This window comes from Hoplias malabaricus, chromosome Y, assembly GCF_029633855.1.
Source record: "Hoplias malabaricus isolate fHopMal1 chromosome Y, fHopMal1.hap1, whole genome shotgun sequence".
Lineage (NCBI taxonomy): Eukaryota > Metazoa > Chordata > Actinopteri > Characiformes > Erythrinidae > Hoplias > Hoplias malabaricus.
In genome coordinates, this window is record NC_089820.1 from 32,566,111 (window position 1) to 32,588,412 (window position 22,302).

The 22,302-nt window shown below is 39.5% G+C and overlaps 1 protein-coding gene across 2 annotated transcripts in view; it reads left to right on the plus strand.

Annotated features, from left to right (window-relative positions):
• The window catches only part of LOC136677979 (uncharacterized), a 346,523-nt gene that overhangs the window by 9,744 nt on the left and 314,477 nt on the right, over window positions 1–22,302 (plus strand). For both annotated transcript variants that reach the window (XM_066655712.1, XM_066655713.1), the window contains exon 2: window positions 18,311–18,417. In XM_066655712.1, the coding sequence (XP_066511809.1) occupies window positions 18,311–18,417 (107 nt within the window). The remainder of the gene's footprint in view (window positions 1–18,310; window positions 18,418–22,302) is intronic.

Below are 22,302 nucleotides of genomic sequence, written 5' to 3' on the forward strand. Positions count from 1 at the left end.
TACTCATAGGGATGCTTCTTGGATCATGTTTGTCTGGATCTTCACTGCAGACCTGTTTGCCATGGGAGACCCTACTGGTAGCTAACAGCTCCCAAAGACATAGCCCTGAATGTCATGAGACCACACAAGCCCTTCCGCAATGACAAGGCCCTGATCCAGGAAGATACATCCTTAGAAATACAAATACTGTACAATATAAACATAAATACTGGCACTGCAAATTTGTGTTTGTGCTTAGTTGGCTCATTTACATTTACATTTATAGCATTTAACAGATGCTCTTATCCAGTACTTTGTGTTCAGACAATGTGTATCCTAGCTAATAAAAATAGGTTAAAGGTCTTTGCTCAGTCTGTTGCCATTGCAACCCTGAAATGGACAAGCAGATAAAATAATGATGATGAAGATGATGAGTATTCTGACATCCCATTCTAAATCCACGGGTATTTATATGAAGTTAGCTCCCCCCTTCAGCAATAACAGGAGGTTTGGAGCTCTGCCATTATTGTGTTAGTAAAGCGCTTGCAACATTTACTGACTGCATGAATTAGCACTCTGTGACTCTGCTGTGTAATTATATATGATCCTCCACTGGGTTGATGAGTTGCTGTGGTTCCTAATCTCTTCCTGTTTTTAATAACCCTACTCAAAGTTTATCATGGAATATCTAAGAGGAAATCTCATACAATCATTTGTATTTACATGTTTTAAAATATAATATAAACGAATACAGATTATACCTATACCTAGAACATACCAATTGGGAGCAGTGACTGGCACTAAATAATTTTTTGTATACAAAAAAAAATCAGTACCATCTGAATGTAGCTGGGTAAGCACAGCGCCAACCCTATAACCTGAAGCATCTATGGTAACTATGGTTTGACATGATTGGTTTAACAGTGTGAGAGCTGAGCTGCTGAGTTTCTAAACCTCTCAAAACTCTTTTTTTCCTGTTGTGTCCAGTCAAATGAAGCAGGGCCATGAAGTAACCTACCTAATGGCTCCACTAAAGCTGCATAATTGATTGAAAATTGAAAATTGATTGCTTCCTTTCACCCTATTCTTGAATTGTCAGGACCACCACAGAGCATGTATGATTTGGGTGGTGAAGATTTTAAATATCTCAGTGTCAGTGCTGGATTGAGAATAGTCCAAAAAACCAAGAACATCTAGCTGACATCGCCATGTCCACTGATGAAGGACTAGAGGATGACCAACACACACTGTTCAGCATCATAAAAACTACAGTCTCTGACATTACATCTACAAGGTGGACCAATTAACTGTGTGTGTTTAACGAAGTGGACAGTGAATGGACACAACACACACTAACACACCACCACCAGATGGCAGTGCTGCACTGAGAATGATTCACCACACAAATCATACCTACTAAATGGGAGTCCAGTGGATGTCCTGACCATTGAAGAACAGCATGAAAGAGGGGAAATAAAGTATACAGTGCAACAAATGTTCTGTATGCTTTAATTATGAAAATACAAAGTGCTCCTCTGTGGTCTTTAGAAATCAGAGAATAGAAAGTGATTGTAGAAACAAGGTGATCATAAAGGTATGGTGCACAGACACACACACACACACACACACACACACACACATTATATCCAACAACACTACAATGGCATGTAAGGCCTTATACTTGCAAATGTAAGCAAAATTTCTATATCTCAATACATTCAAATCCCACTTCCCCTCCCTCCCCTTTGTGCTGCTTCACCACAATTAGTATCAGATGACAAGAGCTAGAGAAAGAGAACAAGAGAGGAGAACCAACACATTAGCTGCACATAACTAGCACAGCTAACTTAACAAATTGAGGGTCAGAGAAGCTGTAGCTAACTGCTCAAAAGGTGCACAATGTTTTCAAGTGGCTGGTTCAATCAGACAAAAATATACAACCAAATCATCCAGATATGAAGAGCAACCTGAAAGATCACCCACCACAGTATTAATCAGTCTTTTGAATATTGCTGGTGCATTTTTCAAACCAAAAGCCATGACTGTATATTGAAAACATGTATCAGGAGTAACAAAAGCAGATATATCTGAGGCTTCAGATGTCAAACCCAGCAGGCACAGGACGTCAATTCGACGTCAGAAAGGCGTTGGTCTCTAACGTCTAATCGGGTTGACGTCTAAACCCAACGTTGCCTTGACAACAAGCTTCAACGTTGGACAGACGTTGAATTTTTGCTGGAAATGAAATCGGGTTGACGTCATAGCCCGACGTTGCCTTGACAACAATTTTCAACATTGGACAGACGTTGAATTTTAGTTGGAAATGAAAATCGAATTGACGTCTAAATCCAACATTGAGGTTACATCAAGACTCAACGTTGGTTAGACGTTGAAGTATGGTTAGTAATCAAAATCAGATATTACTCAAAAATTAACATCAGGATGACATCAAGACCCAATGTTGTGTAGATGTTGATTTTTAGTTGGAAATGAAAATCGGGTTGACGTCTAAACCCAACATTGATGTGACATCAAGACTCAACGTTGGTTAGACGTTGAAGTATGGTTAAGATGATGTCATGTTCCAATGTTGTATAGATGTTGATTTTTAGTTGGAAATGAAAATCGGGTTGACGTCAAAACCCAACATCGGTGTGACATCAAGACCCAACGTAGGTTAGATGTTGAATTATGGTTAAGATGATGTCATGTTCCAATATTGTATAGATGTTGATTTTTAGTTGGAAATGAAAATCGGGTTGATGTCAAAACCCAACATTGGTGTGACATCAAGACCCAATGTAATTTAGACACTGAATTATGGTTAGTAATCAAAGTCAGATATTACTCAAAAATTAACGTTTGGATGACGTCAAGCTCCAATGTTGCATAGATGTTGTTTTAGTTGTAAATGAAAATCGTGTCGAAGTCTAACCCCCAACACTGGTATGACATCGAGACTCAACACTACTGTATTTCACATTTACAGCATACTACTGTAATTAAATAATAATACTTACTGTATTTTTACAGGAACATTAATGTATTTCAACTTTATAAAATACTACTGTAATTGAATAACAATACTTTACTGTGAATATTGGGATTTACAGTAAATAACTGGCAAGAGTTTCCAGCCATTTACTGCATTTTTACAGGAACACTGAACACTGTACAGGAACATTGTATTAAAAATTTACAGAATACTACTGTAATTGCATAATACAATGTTTTACTCTAAATATTTAAGTGTACAGTAATCCTTTCAGCAGATTTGCCAGCCATTTACTGCCATTTTTTCAGAAACAATACCTTTTTACAGTGGAAAACTAATTACAAACTGTATCTAAATTACTTTCAATTCTTTATGTATACTGAACAATACCAGCATGTAATTTTTTTGTATTAAGATTATAGTGTTACTATTAAATAAAAAAAAAAATCCAAAGTCTGCCAAGCATGAATACTGTAAAAATACTATAACCATTACACACACAAAAGAAGTCAAAATCTACATTTAGAATTAAAATCAGTGATACACTTTATTAAAACTGAATATATGCAAAATGTGGACAAATTTCAAGTACTACATAACATGTTCAAATCATTTATGTTTTTACTTGAACTTTATGTTTTTGTCCCTTGATGATATTGCTTTTTTTTTCTAACCAAAAATACTTCACAATATCCAATTACATTATTGCCTTGATGAATTACAAGAAAGGTGCCCAAATCTTTATAGTAAAACATTACGTTATATCACATGACTTTTGATCTTACCAGACCACACAAATAGTGACCGTAAAACATCATGAAAAATGTAATTAAAAATATGCAATCTGGATTACTAAAACTTTGTATTTCAAATATCATCAGTGAACCCAACATGTTACTGACTTAGAGTCAGTTTTGCGTTGAACATGACCCTTTAAATAAAATTATATTCAAAGTCCATCAGTTTCTTTAAAGAGAGGATACACACGGATGCATGGTTCAGGACTTCTTGGTTGCTCTTTACGTTGACCACCCCTGGGGCTTTGTACCAATGAGGCATCTATAAAAATAAAAATTCCATAATTAGTAACAGCATGTGGAAAGGCACAAAAAACTTAATAATAAAAATAGTGTACACAAAGCTTAGAGGATACAGTAAGGGGAAGATCTGATGGCATCATGGGCAAGACAATTTTTAAAACTAAACATAGCACAAAAAAAAGAAAATTTATTTTTGGTAGAAAGGTAGATTATATCTTTGTTGTAACAATGCTTCCTGGCAATAAATCTTATACTGTTGTAATCATGTTAATTTCCCTTTGAAATGGTGCCGTATTTGTGGGATGAGCAGTAGAGATGGGTATGTGGGTTGTGCAAATGAAACATTAGCCCAATCCTCCCTGCCGATGCCAAAGAGCTTATTCTGCCATTGACTCGTTTGGTGGGTTGTTACTGACTGACTGATGTTTGAAGAAACAAGACATATTGGCAATTTAACAATTTATTCTTTTAACAAATAGGAGCCTCAGTAGCGTGTGGAAGAACCATAAACAGCCAAGCACCTTCTCCTCATGATGGTCACCATCCTGGTTACACACTGCTGGTCACAAACATGGTTGTGTTGGTCACTGTGGCACGAACAGCACGCCCAAGCTGATCCCACAAGTGTTCATTGGGGTTGAGGTCAGGACTGCTGGCAGGCCATTTCATCTTCTCCACTACCAAATTCTGGAGGTAGTCTCTGATAAACACCGCTCTGTGGGGGCAAGCGTTGTCATTTTGGAGGATAGAGTTTCGTCCCAGACTCTGGAGATATGGGATTGCCATTGGTTGTAGAATTTCATCTCAATATCTTTTTCTGCATTGAGATTGCTTCCAATGACGATAAGCCTCGTTTTCCAGTGAAGGAAATGCCGCATCACACCATCACACAAAATAAGCTATTTGGCACTGGCAGTGAGTATTTGACAAATGTCGATATTGGAAATTGAAATTTTAGGGCTGCCTTTCCAGAAATTAATGGAGGCTTGAGCAAATATAGGTCACTTGTCCTTCCACTGTCAGCAAACATCTTGCATTGGTCAAAAATTCCACTGTAATTATAAATCAAATGTTTCTTAAACTTTCAATATACTTGCAAGTATCTTGCAATTATATATACATACCCAGAATAAACATGAGGACTCACAGGCAGGTTAAGGGTTTCAAAATCAGCAGCTGTGGCACTTGCCTAAATGATGAGAATATAAATTCTTTTAAGTCTTCAACATTTACCATTGCAGTTTTCAATGACATGTCAAATTAAAACCTATATGATATAGCCTAGGTCTAGTTTCAGTTTTGCTGTTTTAATGATACCTGTAAATGTGAGCCTTAAATGCAGCCAACTTCCTGAAAGTCATGGCATGACGAGACTCTCCACATTTAAAACATATAGTACAGAGAAATAAGATGTCATTTCATATGCATTACATGAACCAACACACTACATTTGTGATCACAGAACTGATAGACAACATTTAGTATTTAGACACTTTGAATGCAATACTCTTAACTAAACTCTGATAAACAATTAAAATGTACACATAAACACTTAGCCAAGCTAATTAATTAATAGTTTTGTATACCTGGCTAGCAAATAGGTTCTTCCCTTCAAAATCTGACTATAAACTAAATAACAAAAATGGGAGTCTCAAATCAGATTTGGAATGGTATGGAGCCCCTAAAGGGACTGGGGGAAAAATTAAAAAAGACTATTGATTTTGCGTTCCCTCGCAAACATAATTGCATTCCCTCGCAAATACATTGCGCTCCTTTGCAAATGTTTTATGATACACAATTGTCTTTGATACGGAGCCCCTAAAGGGACTGGGGAAAAAAGACTTTTTGCGTTCCCTCGCAAATATTTTGTGGGCTCCGTAGTACTGTGATTGCTGTTGATTATGTGCTTGCTGTGCATGTCAGGTGAACTATGGAGCAGGTCGTTGATTTTTACTTAGATCTTGGACTGAAATATAAAGACATAGCATTTCTTCTCGGCAGAAAACATGGGTATGTTATTGGGGAACACCAACTGAAACGTTTGATGCTGTGTTGTTAATTGCTTAGCAAAGAGGATGAGAGAATTTAAAGTGCAAGCACATGGACAAAGGTTACGTGAACAGTATAGAGATACAGACAATGAACACAGTTTCCAATCAGTGGGAGAGAAAGGAGAGTGAACACCTAAATAAATGTGTAGCTATTGGTAGTGTATTGGAGTAATGTGTGTATGTGTGTAAAAGTCAGTTAAAAAAACAAACAAACAAACAAAAAAAAAAACTAAACTAAATGCATGGTGAAGCGAACAGCTCACTAGCTCCACAGCCGTGTCTGGAGTCAGCGCGCTGAGCCACGTCTCTGTAAAAATCAGTCTGCAACGTGCCCTGAGATCTCTGTGTCTTGCACCAATGCCTTACACCCTCCATCTTGTTATTGAATGATTGGATTTTTGCTATAGACTTTGCTTGGTAAAGGTTTTTCGTTAAGATTCTTAGCTTGACCCCTACCCCAGTCAATAACAATAAAAAAAAACCAGCCGTCCACACTTTTACTATCTTTCATGAAGCCGCCTACGTCTCATACACCTGTTACTATGGAAATACATGGAACTACGGTGTTCTGACTTGCACTTTCAGGATACTACAGAACGTATATAAACCTGTTGTTCACAACTTCTGATGTGAGGCAGTTTCTTACAGGTGTATGAACGATTCGCACTGGCAACGAAACTGTGTGTTAGTAGAGATAAATAAATACATATATCATCTCTGTTTCAAGTGGCTGGATTTCACCTGGAAACTGCAGTGTCCTGATGTGTTGACTGAGCTACAAAGGCAATTGTGTATCATAAAACATTTGCAAAGGAGCGCAATGTATTTGCGAGGGAATACAATTATGTTTGCAAGGGAACGCAAAATCAAGTCTTCTTTTATTTTTTCCCCCAGTCCCTTTAGGGGCTTGGTAGAATGGAGCTCAAAATTCTGCAGCAAAATACAGTAGCATATAATTCTCAATACGGCACAAAGTAAAATCTATTTCACAGCTAAATCTCCCCCCATCTTGCACCTCATTCACACATGACACTCCAAATATGTATTAGCTAGGAACCTGCTAGTAATATTTCAATAAGTCAAGCTTACTAACAAAACAAGCTGCACCTACATTATCCACAGAGTCATCTATTCAAACCACCTCCATTATGAACTACAGAAGTATCAGAAGAAAGGGTACTCACAACAATCATAGCAGTTTTTGGCATCTTCCCCAGGGGCACATCTAGAGTGATAAGCTTTCAAGATATTTACATGGCATACACATTTTTTACATTAGGGAGTCTCAATTACATAATCTTTGTCACTTAGTTCTTTTGTACCGTATATGGTCCAGAAAACCTAGCAGCAAGAGAATAACCTAAAAATGCCAACAAAGCCAGAACTTGGTCACCCGGAGTAAAAATGCGAAAGACCACCTTTCTGTCAGAAGTTCTCTTAAAATTTGCTTGAGATAAATTCAAATGCAACTCTATGCAACCTCTGATGAAACTTGTTTATTTAAACACATAATTATGTAAAAGAAACTTTAGTGGCTTCTCTTCCAGCACCATTAACCAGAAATGACTCTTTGAGAAACTTTAGTGGACCAAGGACTGTATGTGCAAAAACGATAAAGAAAGAGACTCTTGTAATGCTTCAAGAGCAGCAAAAAAAAACCCAGAGGGACACCTTCATCCCACGTACAAACAAAATTTATGGAGCATATAATTTAAGGACTGATGCAAATGCTCCAAGCACCTTGGTACCCAGAGTGATATGAACTAGAAACAATATGATGTATTTTCAAGGTTTTCATGACCTGTGCAAAGAGTTTAGACAAAAAATATGCACCTTGGTCAGTTTTAATTACCCTAGTCTAAAAGTTGAGAAAAATCTAACTAATGCTTGGATCATACTAGAAGATCTCATTTTCTTAAGGGTACTGCCTCTGGAAAGCGTGTAGCCATGCACATAACAGTATGAAGGAACTGGTATCAGATTTTGACTTTGGGAAGGGCCTATACAGTCAACCAAAACAATATCAAATGTTTCACCAACAACCAGGGTAGGACACAAAGTAGTTGGAAGGACCATTTGATTTGTTTGACAGACATGACATTAACTACAATATTTTGAAATGTCAGTTTTCATCCCAGGCCAAACGAAATGCTTGAGAATGTGATTGTATATATTCGTAATGCCTAAATGACCAGCCCTTGGACTGTCATAGGCTAAAGACAACACTTGCTGTCTATATCTTAACAAATGATTTTGTTCTCATGTCTCATCAATGCCAGGTTGGTGCTACTTGACCTCAGTGCAGCTTTCGATATGATAGAACATAGAACATAGAACATCTCCTAGAGTGGTTAGAAAACATGGTTGGAATCAAAGAGACAGCCCAACATTGTGCAAATCCTACTTAACAGAACATTATCAGTTGGTAAAGGTAAATTTATTTTGGAATTCTGCAAGGCTCTATTTTAGGACCACAAATACACTGCTCCAAAAAACAATAATAATAATAAATAAAGAGAACAACTTTAACTCCAAGACACTTCTGTGAAATCAACCTATCCAGTTAGGAAGCAACATTGATTGTGAACCAATTTCACCTCCTGTTGTGTAAATGGAACAGACAACATGCAGAAATCAAAGGCAATTAGCAAGACACCCCTATAAATGAGTGGTTCTGCAAGTGGTGACCACAGACCATTTCTATGTTCTAATCCTTTTTGACTGATGTTTTCGTCACTTTTGCATTTTGTCAGTGCTTTCACCCCTATGAGAGCATGAGGCTGTGTCTACAACCCACAGAAGTTGCTCAGGTAGTGCAGCTCATTCAGGATGGCACATCCATGCAATCTGTGGCATAAAGGTTTGCTGTGTCTGTCAGCACAGTGTCCAGAGCTTGGAAGAGATACCAGGAGACAGGCCAATACACCAGGAGATGTGGAGCTGGCCATAGGAGGGCAACAACCCAGCAGCAGGACCGCTCCCTCCTCCTTTGTGCAAGGAGGAACAGTCGGAGAAGTGCCAGAGCCCTGCAAAATGACCTCCAGCAGGCCACTAATATCCATGTTTCCATGTTAGAGGGTGGTATGAGGGCCCAACATCCACAAGTCAGGCTTGTGCTTACAGCCAAATAACGTGCAGTGAGCTTGGCATTGACACTGTATGTTCTGCTGCCTGCAACATCCTCCGGCATGACAGGTTCGGCAGTGGGCCAGTATTTTTGTGGGGAGGCATTTCTTTGGAGGGCTGTGCTAGCCAGAGATACAGTGCCTGCCATTGGGTACTGGGATGAGATCCGCAGACCCATTATGAGACCAAATGCTGGTGCAGTGGGTCCTGAAGTGTGTCAGTAGTTCCGGCATGATGAAGGCTATGGACTGGCCTGCTCATTCCCCAGACCTGAATCCGGTCGAGCACATCTGAGACATCATGTCCAATTCCATCCACCAATGCCACATTGCACCACAGGCTGTCCAGGAGTTGACTGATGCTGTCACACCGTGACAGTTTTGTGTTTTGTGTGGCTGACCTGACAATACTGTTGAGTATCTATCCACTTGTTAACTTGTGATGCATTGACGTCCAGGTCCAAACTGCTGCTCAGCATGGCCAACTTTTTTTTTGCCGCTACATTTAGCAACTATTCAGACATTCTGTTAAGTTACTCCTAGAGACAGAACTGTGGGAGTCACAGCTCACTATCTGCAGTTCCTCTTCTCCCAGAGATGGAGCTGCAGGAGCTCTCTCAGAAGCACATCTGCTCCTGGAGCAGCACAGTCAGCCCACATGGCAGCACACACACATCAGAAAGAGCTGTGAATGTACAAATGTTCTTATTATGTTTCGTTTATTGCTTTTTCTGGACTCCTGAACTGAGATCACATTATTAATTGAGACATTCTCATTTATTCAAACAGTAAACACATGCTTTATGAATGTATGAAAAGGGACAGAAGGCACGATTGGACCCGGAAATGGCAAAACATCACCAGTGGCAACACACAAGCAGATTGCAATAATGCTGAGAGTAAGTCTCCACCTAGCACTGCAGATCCTTGCTGTAATATTTACAAGTCTACAGTGGTGTTACTTCAGTGGTGGCAGAATGCCAACAGCTAACTAGGCTTTACTTTGGTGCAGAAAGGGAAATATGGGAAGAAGTTTTTCTTGACAAAGATAAAATGGAAAAATCAGAGCCTGTATCCAATATTAGATTTTGGATGCACAAATCTGCATTGTACCCATAATTTTCCCTGGGTCATTTGCTATATACTCAACTAACTGGAATACCTCTTCCTAGCCTTCTTGTCACAAATGTATAATCTCTGGTTCTCTGGTCTCTGGTTTAACTGATGTTCAGACTCAAAACAGCTTGACAAACCAGGAACTGCTGTGTTTTTATCTTCATTGAAAGCTGGCTTCACAGCAGCCTACCTGACTCTGTATTAGGCTGCCCGGGCTAACAACGTACCACATGGACAGCACAGCCGTATCATTCAAAAACAAAGAGTGTTGTACTGTGCGTTCGTTAATGACTGCTGGTTCACCAATCTCTACTGTTGTTGAACATATTATGATCTGGAGTTCATGGTAGTAAAATGCAAGTCCCACTGTCTCCCTTTGGAAATTACAGTAGTTATTTTGTGTCTGTCTACATACATCCACAAAGTGATGCTAATCAGCATCATCCAGAGGCAGTACTCATCATCAAATGGGATTTAAATCAGACAGATCTCATAAAAGTGCACTCCAAGATCCACCACAACATCTATTGATCGACACAAGGGAAAAACGCCCTAGATTATGTCTGTATGAAAAGGTCAAGGAGGTCTAGAGGACTGACCCCCTGCCTCCATTGGGTAAGTGTGACCCAATTTCATTACTGATGAAAGTCACACAGCGAGAGCTTTTAAAAGCTGGTTAAAGTAACAGTGAGAATGTTACATGTTGGGCCTGAAGAAGCAGACTGCTTTCATTGTACTGACTGAAACGTTTAAAACTGCAGCTACCAATCCAGCTCTGATTGACATAAATGATTATGCAACATCTGTTACCTGATTCACCAAAAAGTGTGTAGATGATGCAACTCACACAAAACTAATTTGCACAGAGGATGAACAGTCAGCAGTCTGCTGAAAGCATAAGAGCTATCAAATCTGGCAATAATGAAGCTTAAAGCTGCCAGACACAATCTGATGAGGTTGCAGCAGGTCCATATGTCATCCCAGGCCTGAAAACATGTGCCAACCAACTGGCCAACACATTCAGGGACATTTTCAATGTCTTCCTGGCACAGTCTACTGTCCTTAAATAATTCAAAAACCACAATCATCATCCCAAAACGATGAAGTGCTTTGGCTCATATAAGAAGAAATCTTCCTAGCACACTGGACCCCCATCAGTTTGTCTACCGACCAAACAGATCCACTGATGTTGCAGTCTATCGGGCCATGCATACTGCCCTCAACTACTTTGACGGAGCTAAGACCTGCTCAACCCTCTTGGAATAAATCACACCTTGTGCAACTGGATTATGGCTTTCCTCACCTGCAGACCACACCTCTTCCTCCCTCACACTCAACACAGGATGCCCACAAGGTTGCATCCTTTTCACCCATGCTCTATACACTATATACCTATGACTGCATCACAAAACATCATCATAAGGTTTGCTGATGGCACAACAATAATCAACATCACCAACAACAAAGGTGAGGGATCATACAGGGAGAAAGTGAAGCACCCCACAGGGTAGTGAACTGTCAACAACCTCCCACATAACCCTCTGGAATCTGCACTCCCGCCAGCGGGATGGATCAGAATTTGCGTCAAAACACTTATGCAACTTAGCAAGTTTTTGTTCTTGAAACATAATAAACATACTTCAGAAACTGTACAGGGTCTAATTTTCAAACATATGTAGGTTGAAAAGAAATTTACTTTTACCTGGTTGTTATAGAAAGATAAGTTAAGACATAACTCATATCTCTCTCTGAGACACAGACAGGGTACGATATTCATATGAAAATAGCATGCTAATTCAGACGCTCTTATTGTAGGATTATGACATGTGAAAACATTTATTTTAGTTATATGAACAAAAGTACATGCTGTGTTTTCACACATGGAGCTCCAAGATGGCACAATCACACATTTCATCTGCCTGATCAGGAATGGCTTAATTTTGTGATGTGTACGTGAAATATATTTGACTTGTGTTTCTGCAGCATGTTTGGTGATTGTTAGCATTGATGTTACCTTAGTTCAGTATATATTTCAGCAGTGGAATTCGTGAAGCTGAGGGTAATTGTTTAAATGTGCAGGGGCACAGAGCGCAGCTGATAGAGGGGGAAAACGGGTTGTAGTGAGGTTTGGACGCTTTCAAGCACTCCTCTGAAGGTCATATTTACGTCTTTGTTTCTTTGCTAAATAACTAAATGCCACCGCTTACAAACAAACGATTCAGTTGTTTCACAGATGCGGTGGGGTGGGGGCTAATGGGCCATTATCTTTGACAGGAGGGAGTGGCTTTCTCACCTGTGTTTCACACCTATCTCATGAATATTCAATGTGTGAGCCACAGGTACAGAAAAATACAGTGACACGTCAGATTCATAGCAATAAAGAAGAGAAACTAATTAAAATATCAGAAAGCAATTGTGTAGACAAAACCCATGTCTATAAAGTTCAGATCTCAAAAGAAAACTTGTTCACAATGTGTTTTTCACTATATATCAGCACCTTTGAAAATAGTTTTTTTGGGAAGTCCATGTTTAGAGTTAATTTAAACAAAAAAGTGATGAATGACATACATATTTCTCTCACATTATTATTGCTGGGTTTGTGCTGAATATTAGCATGTGTAGTTTTTTCGGAGCAAACTCCTTGTAGAATGGAGTTCGGAGCAGTTTTGAGCATGTAGAACTGGGCCCCAAAATTTACAGGGAAGCGATACGTTGGTGAGCTTCGAAAAGATCACGGATATAGGTGTGTATGTATAAATGATGTGCTTGAGAGGTCCATTGGCCGAGTGTCTGGATGGTATGATCTGAAAGGCCTTGATGATAAGCTATAGAGGTAGCACCAATCCTGAGAGAGTGAGCGGAAAAATGTGATTGAAAAAAGAGTGGGATTGAAACCAGTGGCAAGTGGCGATCGAACCCGATTCAGTTGTAAACAATGGATTGAATTGGGAGGCACCTTGAGATAATCTAAGCTAAGGGTTGTGAATTCAGAGCAACAGAGAAAACCAAAAAAAAAAAGATAAAAGGAACATGGCTTCGAGGGTGGCATTTGTAGTTGGTGATACATAACCGGATCGCAGAGTAGTTAGGCAGCTGTAAAGAATGTGAGAAGAGATAGGCATGTGTTGAGGTAGATGATGAGGTTCAGTCTTTCTTGTATAATAATTGTCCTTAATAACAATGGGAATGGTTGGTGATATTAACTTCCTGTTTGTGGCACATTAGTATATGGGAGGGGGGAAATTTTGTAACACAAGAAACTTATTGGGAATTTCACAAGAAAAACAATGATGTGCATGGTTTTAACGTAACTTTATTCTTTCATGAGTTATTTACAGGTTTCTCTTTGTTTACAGCCATTGACATATCACAGAATTTAACACGTGAGGAGCGGATAGAAATTGTGTTGATGTCTGGTGAACGCAGTAATCGGGTCATTGCAGCAGATTTCAATGCAAGACACCCTACAAGATCACCCATCTTCCATGCTACAGTTAGCAAACTGCTTGCCAAGTTTCGTGAAACTGGTTCAGTGTTAGATTTGTCAATGTGGACGCATGAAAACTGTCACTAATGAAGAATCATCAGTGGCTGTCCTAGCTTCATTTAGCAAGAGCCCACAGCATAGTACTTGCCGCATGTCAGTGGACAGTGGCATCAGTTGAACATACCTTCGGCGGATATTAGCTACTCACAAATGGCACCCTTACAAACTCCAGCTGCTGCAGCATCTCAACGAGGATGACTCAGATCGGTGCACTGAATTTGCAGAATGGGCAAAGCAAAAATTAGAACAGGACCCTCAGATTACACAGAAGGTTTTGTTCAGTGATGAGGCAAACTTTTACGTGAATGGTGAAGTTAACAAATAAAACCACCGCTATTGGTCTGACATTCTTCATCAATGAAAACCTTAAGGCAACTGGATATGCGAAATTGCTACATAATGATGTGTTTCCCTCTTCATGCACTGAAGCTGGCACGTTCCCTGAATTTTTCCAGCAAGATGGTGCACCACTACATTATGGGTGTCAGGTCAGAGCATTCCTAGATGAACAGCATTAGAAGCAAAGTGACTTGGTGGTGATTAGTAAATGGATGGGGAAAGCCATAAATCAGTCCTTTATTAATAAAATGAATGATTGATTCGTTATCTGAATGGAAAAGGATGACTCGGCCAGTCTATTCATGTCCCCAAAGAACTGCAGCAATGACAGAGGGAGAGAGTTCATGGAGCGCAATGGAGTCACGAAGTCTAGCACTAGATGGGTGAATTTATGAGGTACCTCAAGTGAGGTAGCGGGGCTGATAGTTTTCTCAGAAGACAAGGGGATGCTCAGCCGATGGAAAGCAGCAGTGAGAGAAGTGATACAGCGGGCGGGAGGGGAGGATGGCGAGTCAAGGACCAAAAAATCATCCAGGAGGTGTACCACATACGGGACATGATAGACCTTAAGGAGGATCCATGAAAGAGCCTCGGCGAGTGTGTCGAAAATCCTGGGGCTGCTCTTACAGTCAAAGGTCAGGCGTACTGCAAAGTAGAACTGTCCATGCCATTTCACCCCAAACAGGTGCCAGAAGTCAGGATGGAGGGGGATAATTTTGAAGACGGAGACCACATCTGCTTTAGCCAGCCAAGTGCCGCGGCCAAGGAGCTTAATCAATGATATGCCATCGTCGACCCGAGCATAGCAGAAGAAAATTTTTGACTAGACTGTTTATTGAGGGCACAGAAGAACAATGCGGGGCTGACAAGTCGATGATGAGCTGCTTCTTACTAGAATAATTTCAACTGGCAATGCTGACAGGCTTAATGCGGAAAGTAGAGAAGGGGGGGGGGGCATCTTGAAACTCTCTGAGACTTCTTTGGCTAGAAGAGAAGAAACCACCTCAGGCTTTGATTCAACAGAGAGAAGGTTGGAGGCATGGAAGGAGTAGACAGGCAGAACCACCAAGCCTGGGGAGAAACCAAACAGGAGACCATCAAGGAGATAGCATATGAATGCAGGGTCAGGGTGGCGCGAGAGGCAGCTCGCGAGCTCAGGAACATTGACAGGGGTGGAGAGAAATCAGATCAGTCAGCTGTTACCAAATTTAGGCGGCCGCTTGGGGCAGCTCGGCTGGGTGTGCACTTGTGAGCAGTAGTTGCAAATGTGGAGGAACCTGCAGGAAGACGCAAAGCAGCCAGCAGAATTGAAATTAATGCAGATCATGGAGCCATTAAGAAAGAACAGGTGTCTACCACGGGCATCATGGGAGCTAGAAGAGGTGATACGCTAAGTGGGGGCCTGGTCTGGGATGACGGAACCGAGTAGGAGGAGAGTAGAGCTTGTGGTCAGAAGGGAGCAGATCGAGATCCATGGTAGGAGCAGTAACTCAGTGACGCAAGCAAGACTAGCTACTTGGTTGTCACAGAGATTACATGTGTTTGAAGGGTATAAATAGGCCTGGGGGGAGGAGCGTGGGCGTGGCCCAACTCCCAAAATTTCTTTTATAGTTTAAGTCCAATTATACTTGTATTTGTATTTGTATTTGTATTATACTTATATTTGTGTTGTCATTTGTCATTAAGAGCTTATGCAGGTGTCATGCAGCTGTAACAGCAGTTAAGTGTTACTGGTTTTTCTGTTTTTAAAGGATTTGTGAAATTAAAGTCAAACATATTAAGATTTTTTGGACATTACAAACAGTGTTTTATTTATTAAAAAATAATTATTTTGAAAGCTTTGGTACAAGACCTTTCTCCAAATAAACAGTTCATATCCAGTAAAAGGGGTGGCATGTTGGCGCAGCAGGTAATGTCAAGTCTTTGCTTAATTGTTCTGTAACTCTGTTATTCCAATATCATCATCATCATCTTTTCCTTTAAATCAATTTTAGGGTTGCAGCATATCAACAGAACAGCATTAAATGATTCGGTAATGCTAAATATTTCACCATTTTACTTTGAGGGACACACATCATGAACACATGAAGATATAATGATTTAATAATGTTAAATGTTTCACCACTTTACTTTGAGGGCCACAAACATCATGAACACATGAAGAAATAATGATTTCATTCATTCATTCATTATCTGTAACCGCTTATCCAATTCAGGGTCACGGTGGGTCCAGAGCCTACCTGGAATCATTGAGCACAATACACCCTGGAGGGGGCGGCAGTCCCCTTCACAGGGCAACACAGACATACAGACACATTCACACCTACGGACACTTTTGAGTCGCCAATCCACCTACCAACGTGTGTTTTTTGATTTATTAATGCTATTATTATTATGATATTATAATGATAGCATTATGATATTAATGCTAAATATTTGACCACTTTAATTTGAGGGCCGCCTCCTCCAGGGTGTATTCCCGCCTTGCGCCCAATGAATTGCATTCGGTGCCATTTGAAGATGGTTGCCATAAAATGTGATTTAAAGTATCAGTAGTCATATGCATGGAAAACAAGCAGAGAAAATGCCTTGAGCCTAGCACCAAGGCAAAATAATGTTACATTCAGTTGGGTGGTGGAGGTGTTAGCATTCCAACACTTTCATTAAAACTGCAGATGTAGTGGAACACTCCATATTCAGTACTTTTAGTAATGGACCAGAATTGTGCCATATTTGGAGATCATAAAATTCTATATTAATAGTAGATTTTTAAGCTGTTGATTTTATACACCCCATTTCATCTCCAGGATGTATATTTCATTCATTTTTATTATTCTGTTATCAAAGATTACAAATATCCATCTCTTATTCTGCAAGATGAAAGGCAATGTTTCAGCAATATATCTTCACATTTTACAAATGATCATCCAAATGAATGAACTGTTTATTAAACAGTTGTTATAAGCCATGGCAAAATGTTTTTTGTTACATTTTGAAATGAAATATTTACAGAGATCTTTGTCTGCTCTGATCCACAGTCATAGAGAAGTGTGGTAACATAACAAAAGAAGCAGAGCCTGATTGATCTTGTGCAGGACACCCTTTTATTTCAGAAACAAAAGGGAAAATTACATATCTGAATACCCAAGCCGGTAATGGGTGAGGGTACGTATCTTTTAGGCTATTTCAGGAACATGGCCGCCATCTTGAAAGCAGCCATATTGAACCAAGTGCAAGTATTTCCAATGGGAAGATGGCCATGTAACATGTCAGAGAAGAATAGAGTTGTCTCTGAAACTGAATGCCGCATCGGATTTGCAATACCTCTTGTGGTTCAAAAGTTATCAACCCAAAAATGTCAAAATTTTTGTTGTTGGTTACAGGCTTGACCAGACCTTATATGCTCAGTGCCAACTTCGGTCAGAATGGATGGGAACACTTTTTGCTGTAGCTCTGTCAGGCAGCTCTAAGCATTTAGGGTCTGGTTGGGTCTGTAACAAGCTTGTTATGAACAACAAACGTTTGGAAATTTCTGAGTCAAGGCTTGGAGTCACATGGCACTGTGGCATTAAATAGTACTGTGGCTTGAGGCATTTTCATTTTGGCATTTGTGAAACATTGTGGGATATTAGTGAGCAGCAACAGACCTGATACCCACTGGACAGCGCATGCAGGCTTTGATGCCTAGCATTCTGTAAATTGAATAGAAATGCTGCATGATTTTTCAAGTGTGTTTATTTGATTGTGTTATCAGGGAAGAACAGATACAAAAACAAAGGCATTTACATAACATGAAATAATTTAATAACATTCTGAATGATATCCAAGTATTTGTCTTTTTTTCCTTTAATACAGACAGACAAATGGAAAACCAATGATCTTCTGTATTTTAATTTTAAATACAAACTAGAAAAAAATATTTGATGGAATGTACATGGCTCATACAAAAATCCAAATCCTAATTTATGTACTGAGTAATTATAGGCTCTACTACCTACCTCTGATAGTAAGGCTGTTGTTTAAATGGCTAGAGATGATCTGAAACCAGTTTCAGAATTATTCATTGTTTGTGATTGTATTATGCTGTGTGGCTGAGTAGTTTTTCTTGCTACTTTTAGGGCATTCCACTCTGTGGAGGGATTTCGCTGTTTCACTCTGTGGTTGATGGCAAACACTGCTATGAAGTGGGGAATATTTTGACCAAAAAACCAAGTACTTTTGCCAGGTAGGAACCCCTGCACATGTCACACATTTCTAGAACACATTTCTAGCTGGATACAATATCATTCATTCATTATCTGTAACAGCTTATCCAATTCAGGGTCGCGGTGGGTCTAGAGCCTACCTGGAATCATTGGGCGCAAGGCGGGATTACACCCTGGAGGGTGCACCAGTCCTTCACAGGGCAACACACACACATTCACTCACACCTACGGACACTTTGAGTCAATCCACCTACTAACGTGTGTTTTTGGACTGTGGGAGGAAACCGGAGCACCCGGAGGAAACCCACGAGGAGAACACACCAACTCCTCACAGACAGTCACCCGGAGCGGGAATCGAACCCACAACCTCCAGGTCCCTGGAGTTGCGTGACTGCGACACTACCTGCTGCGCCACCGTGCCTATCTATGTTTAATTTCCATTTATTTTCTACAAACAGCAGTTCATATTTGAAAAATTAATACACTTAAGTGTCACTGAATTAACCAGTTTATGCTCCGCATAATGGGTCATCCTAATTGAGGTTGCCATATGTAATCCAGGCCACTTTGTGTCTATTTAATGGCTGTTTCATAACATGAAGAAAAATCATTAGACAAAATTACTAATTGCGTCTTTAATTATATGTGCTCATATGCAAAAAAAATGTCATCCTATGTGCAATGATTTTTTGTGTTTATAATAAACTGTAAGCACCAACACTACAGAAACACACCTTTGTGCACTTAAATGCACACAGTTTGTTGCTGAAATGTAACCACAAAAATTAAACATTTATTGTGGTGCAATGTTCTGCCCTCATTTAACATTTTTATTTTACAAAGCCTATTTCCAAAAGGTCGGGACACTTTGCGAATTTTATATAAAACCATAACGCAATGAACTACAAATCCTATAAACCATCCATCCATTATCTGTAACCGCTTATCCAATTTAGGGTCGCGGGGGGTCCAGAGCCTACCTGGAATCATCGGGCGCAAGGCGGGAATACACCCTGGAGGGGACGCCAGTCCTTTACAGGGCAACACAGACACACACACATTCACTCACACACTCACACCTACGGACACTTTCGAGTCGCCAATCCACCTGCAACGTGTGTTTTTGGACTGTGGGAGGAAACCGGAACACCCGGAGGAAACCCACGCGGACACAGGGAGAACACACCAACTCCTCACAGACAGTCACCCAGAGCGGGAATCGAACCCACAACCTCCAGGCCCCTGGAGCTGTGTGACTGCGACACTACCTGCTGCGCCACCGTGCCCTCCCATCCTATAAACCATATATTTTATTGCAAAGCAACATTATAAATGTTGAAACTGAGAAGGCCTTTAGAGAAGGACTTCCAAGATGATGCTGAGATGAAAAAGGTGTACAGGGGAGAGTCTCTATATGAAAAACAAACTGTAAATACGAATCACACTAAAGATGTTTTAAATTAAGAAAGAGAAATTAAGAAACTAAGGAGTAATAAAATGTGACAAGAAGATGAATAAAACATGAGTAACTTGAATGTAGGCTAGAAAGTTGAATATGGAAAAAATCGTGATGGAAAACGAGCATTGTTAGGCAGTAACTAGTTATCCCAGATAAACTGCACAGGGGTCTGGCAGTGCTCCACTAAGAGCACAAAACATGGAAACAATAAAAGAACATGCAAATATAATTTTGCAATTTCTTTTCCCAAACATGTGCACAAATATAATGACAAAATTAAAAAATTAATTTATCACCCAAGCATGGGTCAGCAGGTCCATGTACTTTTTGGTCATTCTATTTTCATAAAAAAAAATTATATATGTATATATATATATATATATATATATATATATATATATATATATATATATATTAATCAAAACATAAATTTGCAAAGAATAAAAAACAGAAAAATTGTCTTTTTATTTTTCTCAGACCTATGTTTCACTGTTGTAAAGGCAACTAATATAACAAATTACATAAATATTACATTGCAGAGTCAATGATAATTAATTATTGTTAATTAATAATTAATTATTGAATTCATTTTGTTAAGCTCCATGTTTGTGAGCCATTGAGTAATATGTAATGTCTTTACCTGTCCAATTTTAGTCTGGACAAGTAGATCATCATGTTGGATGATTTTACATATAGCAGAATTAATTATTATTAATGAATTATGCTCATTGACCCGCTGTAGGTTCTTGGCTCCGAAATTGAATCTGAACTAGATGTAATAATTCCATACAAGAAAAGTGCACACACAAACAAATAAAGAAGGATTGGTTTTATCACACAACTGGTTTATTAAATGTAATATCAAATAATGAACATTGATTATACATTCATATAATGAAATTGATTACAGCAATAAATGAGGGAACAGGGAAATTAATATATGAAGGAATTTCTCTATGATAATTACCCTAAATTCTAGAAAGGCTATAGTTTATCCCAGCAAAGCATTCAGCACCAACCTCCTGAGCTATGAAATAAATTAAACCCTGTGACCTTACGTATCCCTGGAGATGGAGTGGAGATAGCTGGGAGTATGTCATTGACAAGAGGTGCTTTCCGGCATGGCTTCCTGGAGCACTGCAGCCGTGGGCCTTGTAGCAGCTGCTGGCGTTCCTCTTCTCCCTCTTGGCCAGAGACACAGTAATCACTCCGTCAAAGCTGGTGGCATTCTGAAGGTCTCTGTGGGAATTCTCTGTCATCGTTGATCTGCCTTCTTGTGAGAGAGACGTCCAGGCAGGTCTCTCCTGGGCCTTTTTCTCAGAAGGTCATTCTGAGGCTGCGTGTGTCCTCCTTCTCCATTGCTGATCCTGAAGCCCAAGAGTGTTTAGCCATAAGATGTTCTTATGTTCAGCCATAAGAGAGGCTGATGCCTGGGAGATGCCTGCAGAGAGCTGGACAGCTCTAGAGAGAGCCAGGGCTCTCCCTTAACTGACTACCCTATCTGAGAAGCATTGTCTACTGGATGCAAGGGAGAGAATTTCTTCCTACATTCTCTTTCTGTTCTTCTCCTGTTCAGAGTTCTGTTCTAAGAGCTGGAGTGTGAGTTAGAGTGCATATCCTCTCTCTCCCAAAAAAGCCTAGAGTCATTTCGCGCCACTGGGTTTTTAACCAGAATTTAGAAAACCCACCTTGGTAGTGGCATCACATTAAATATATGACACTTGACAAGACAAAGATGATCCCTGTTGAATGAATATCCCAGAATTCTGAATCATAATTTTGCAATATAAGAGATTATATGTTAACAAAAAGTAGTTTTTGAAGTAGTAGTTGAAAAAGTTCAGACACACCATGTTTTACATAATTCTTAACCAAATAACACACAGAGTATGTGGCTACCTTGGTTCCTACATATGCTCATATAAAAGTGACTTTAAACACTTAATTTCACCCATTTTGATTGTCCAAATGGAATTAATTTCACACAGTTGTACCCATAGGCAACTTGTTCACCAGGCAATCTAAGGAATTAAGAAATGTGTGATTCTTTTGGTTTTTAACAGTCTTTCAAGATGTGTGAGAAGACATTTTAATCAAGGTTGAGTCTGTGTCTCTTTGCATTCCAGAGGAGACCTTGTGCCATAAAAAAGGTCCCTGGAGAGTGGTTTACGACTCTTCTTTGGGTATTATCTCATATTCCCATCTGGGCTGTGCAAGGAGGAGATGTCTCTGAAGACCGATTGAAAGTCTGAGTATTAAAGTCAAATCCCAAAAAGTCCAATTTCTTATTAGAATTTAATAAAACAATCATCTCCACTACAACTGTTACACCTATAATAAAACACATGACTGTCAGTAATTGCTTATTTATTTACAAGAAAAATGAATGTGTAATAATAAAATATTTTAAAAAGGCATATTTCATCTTTCATCTTTGTTCAGTGTA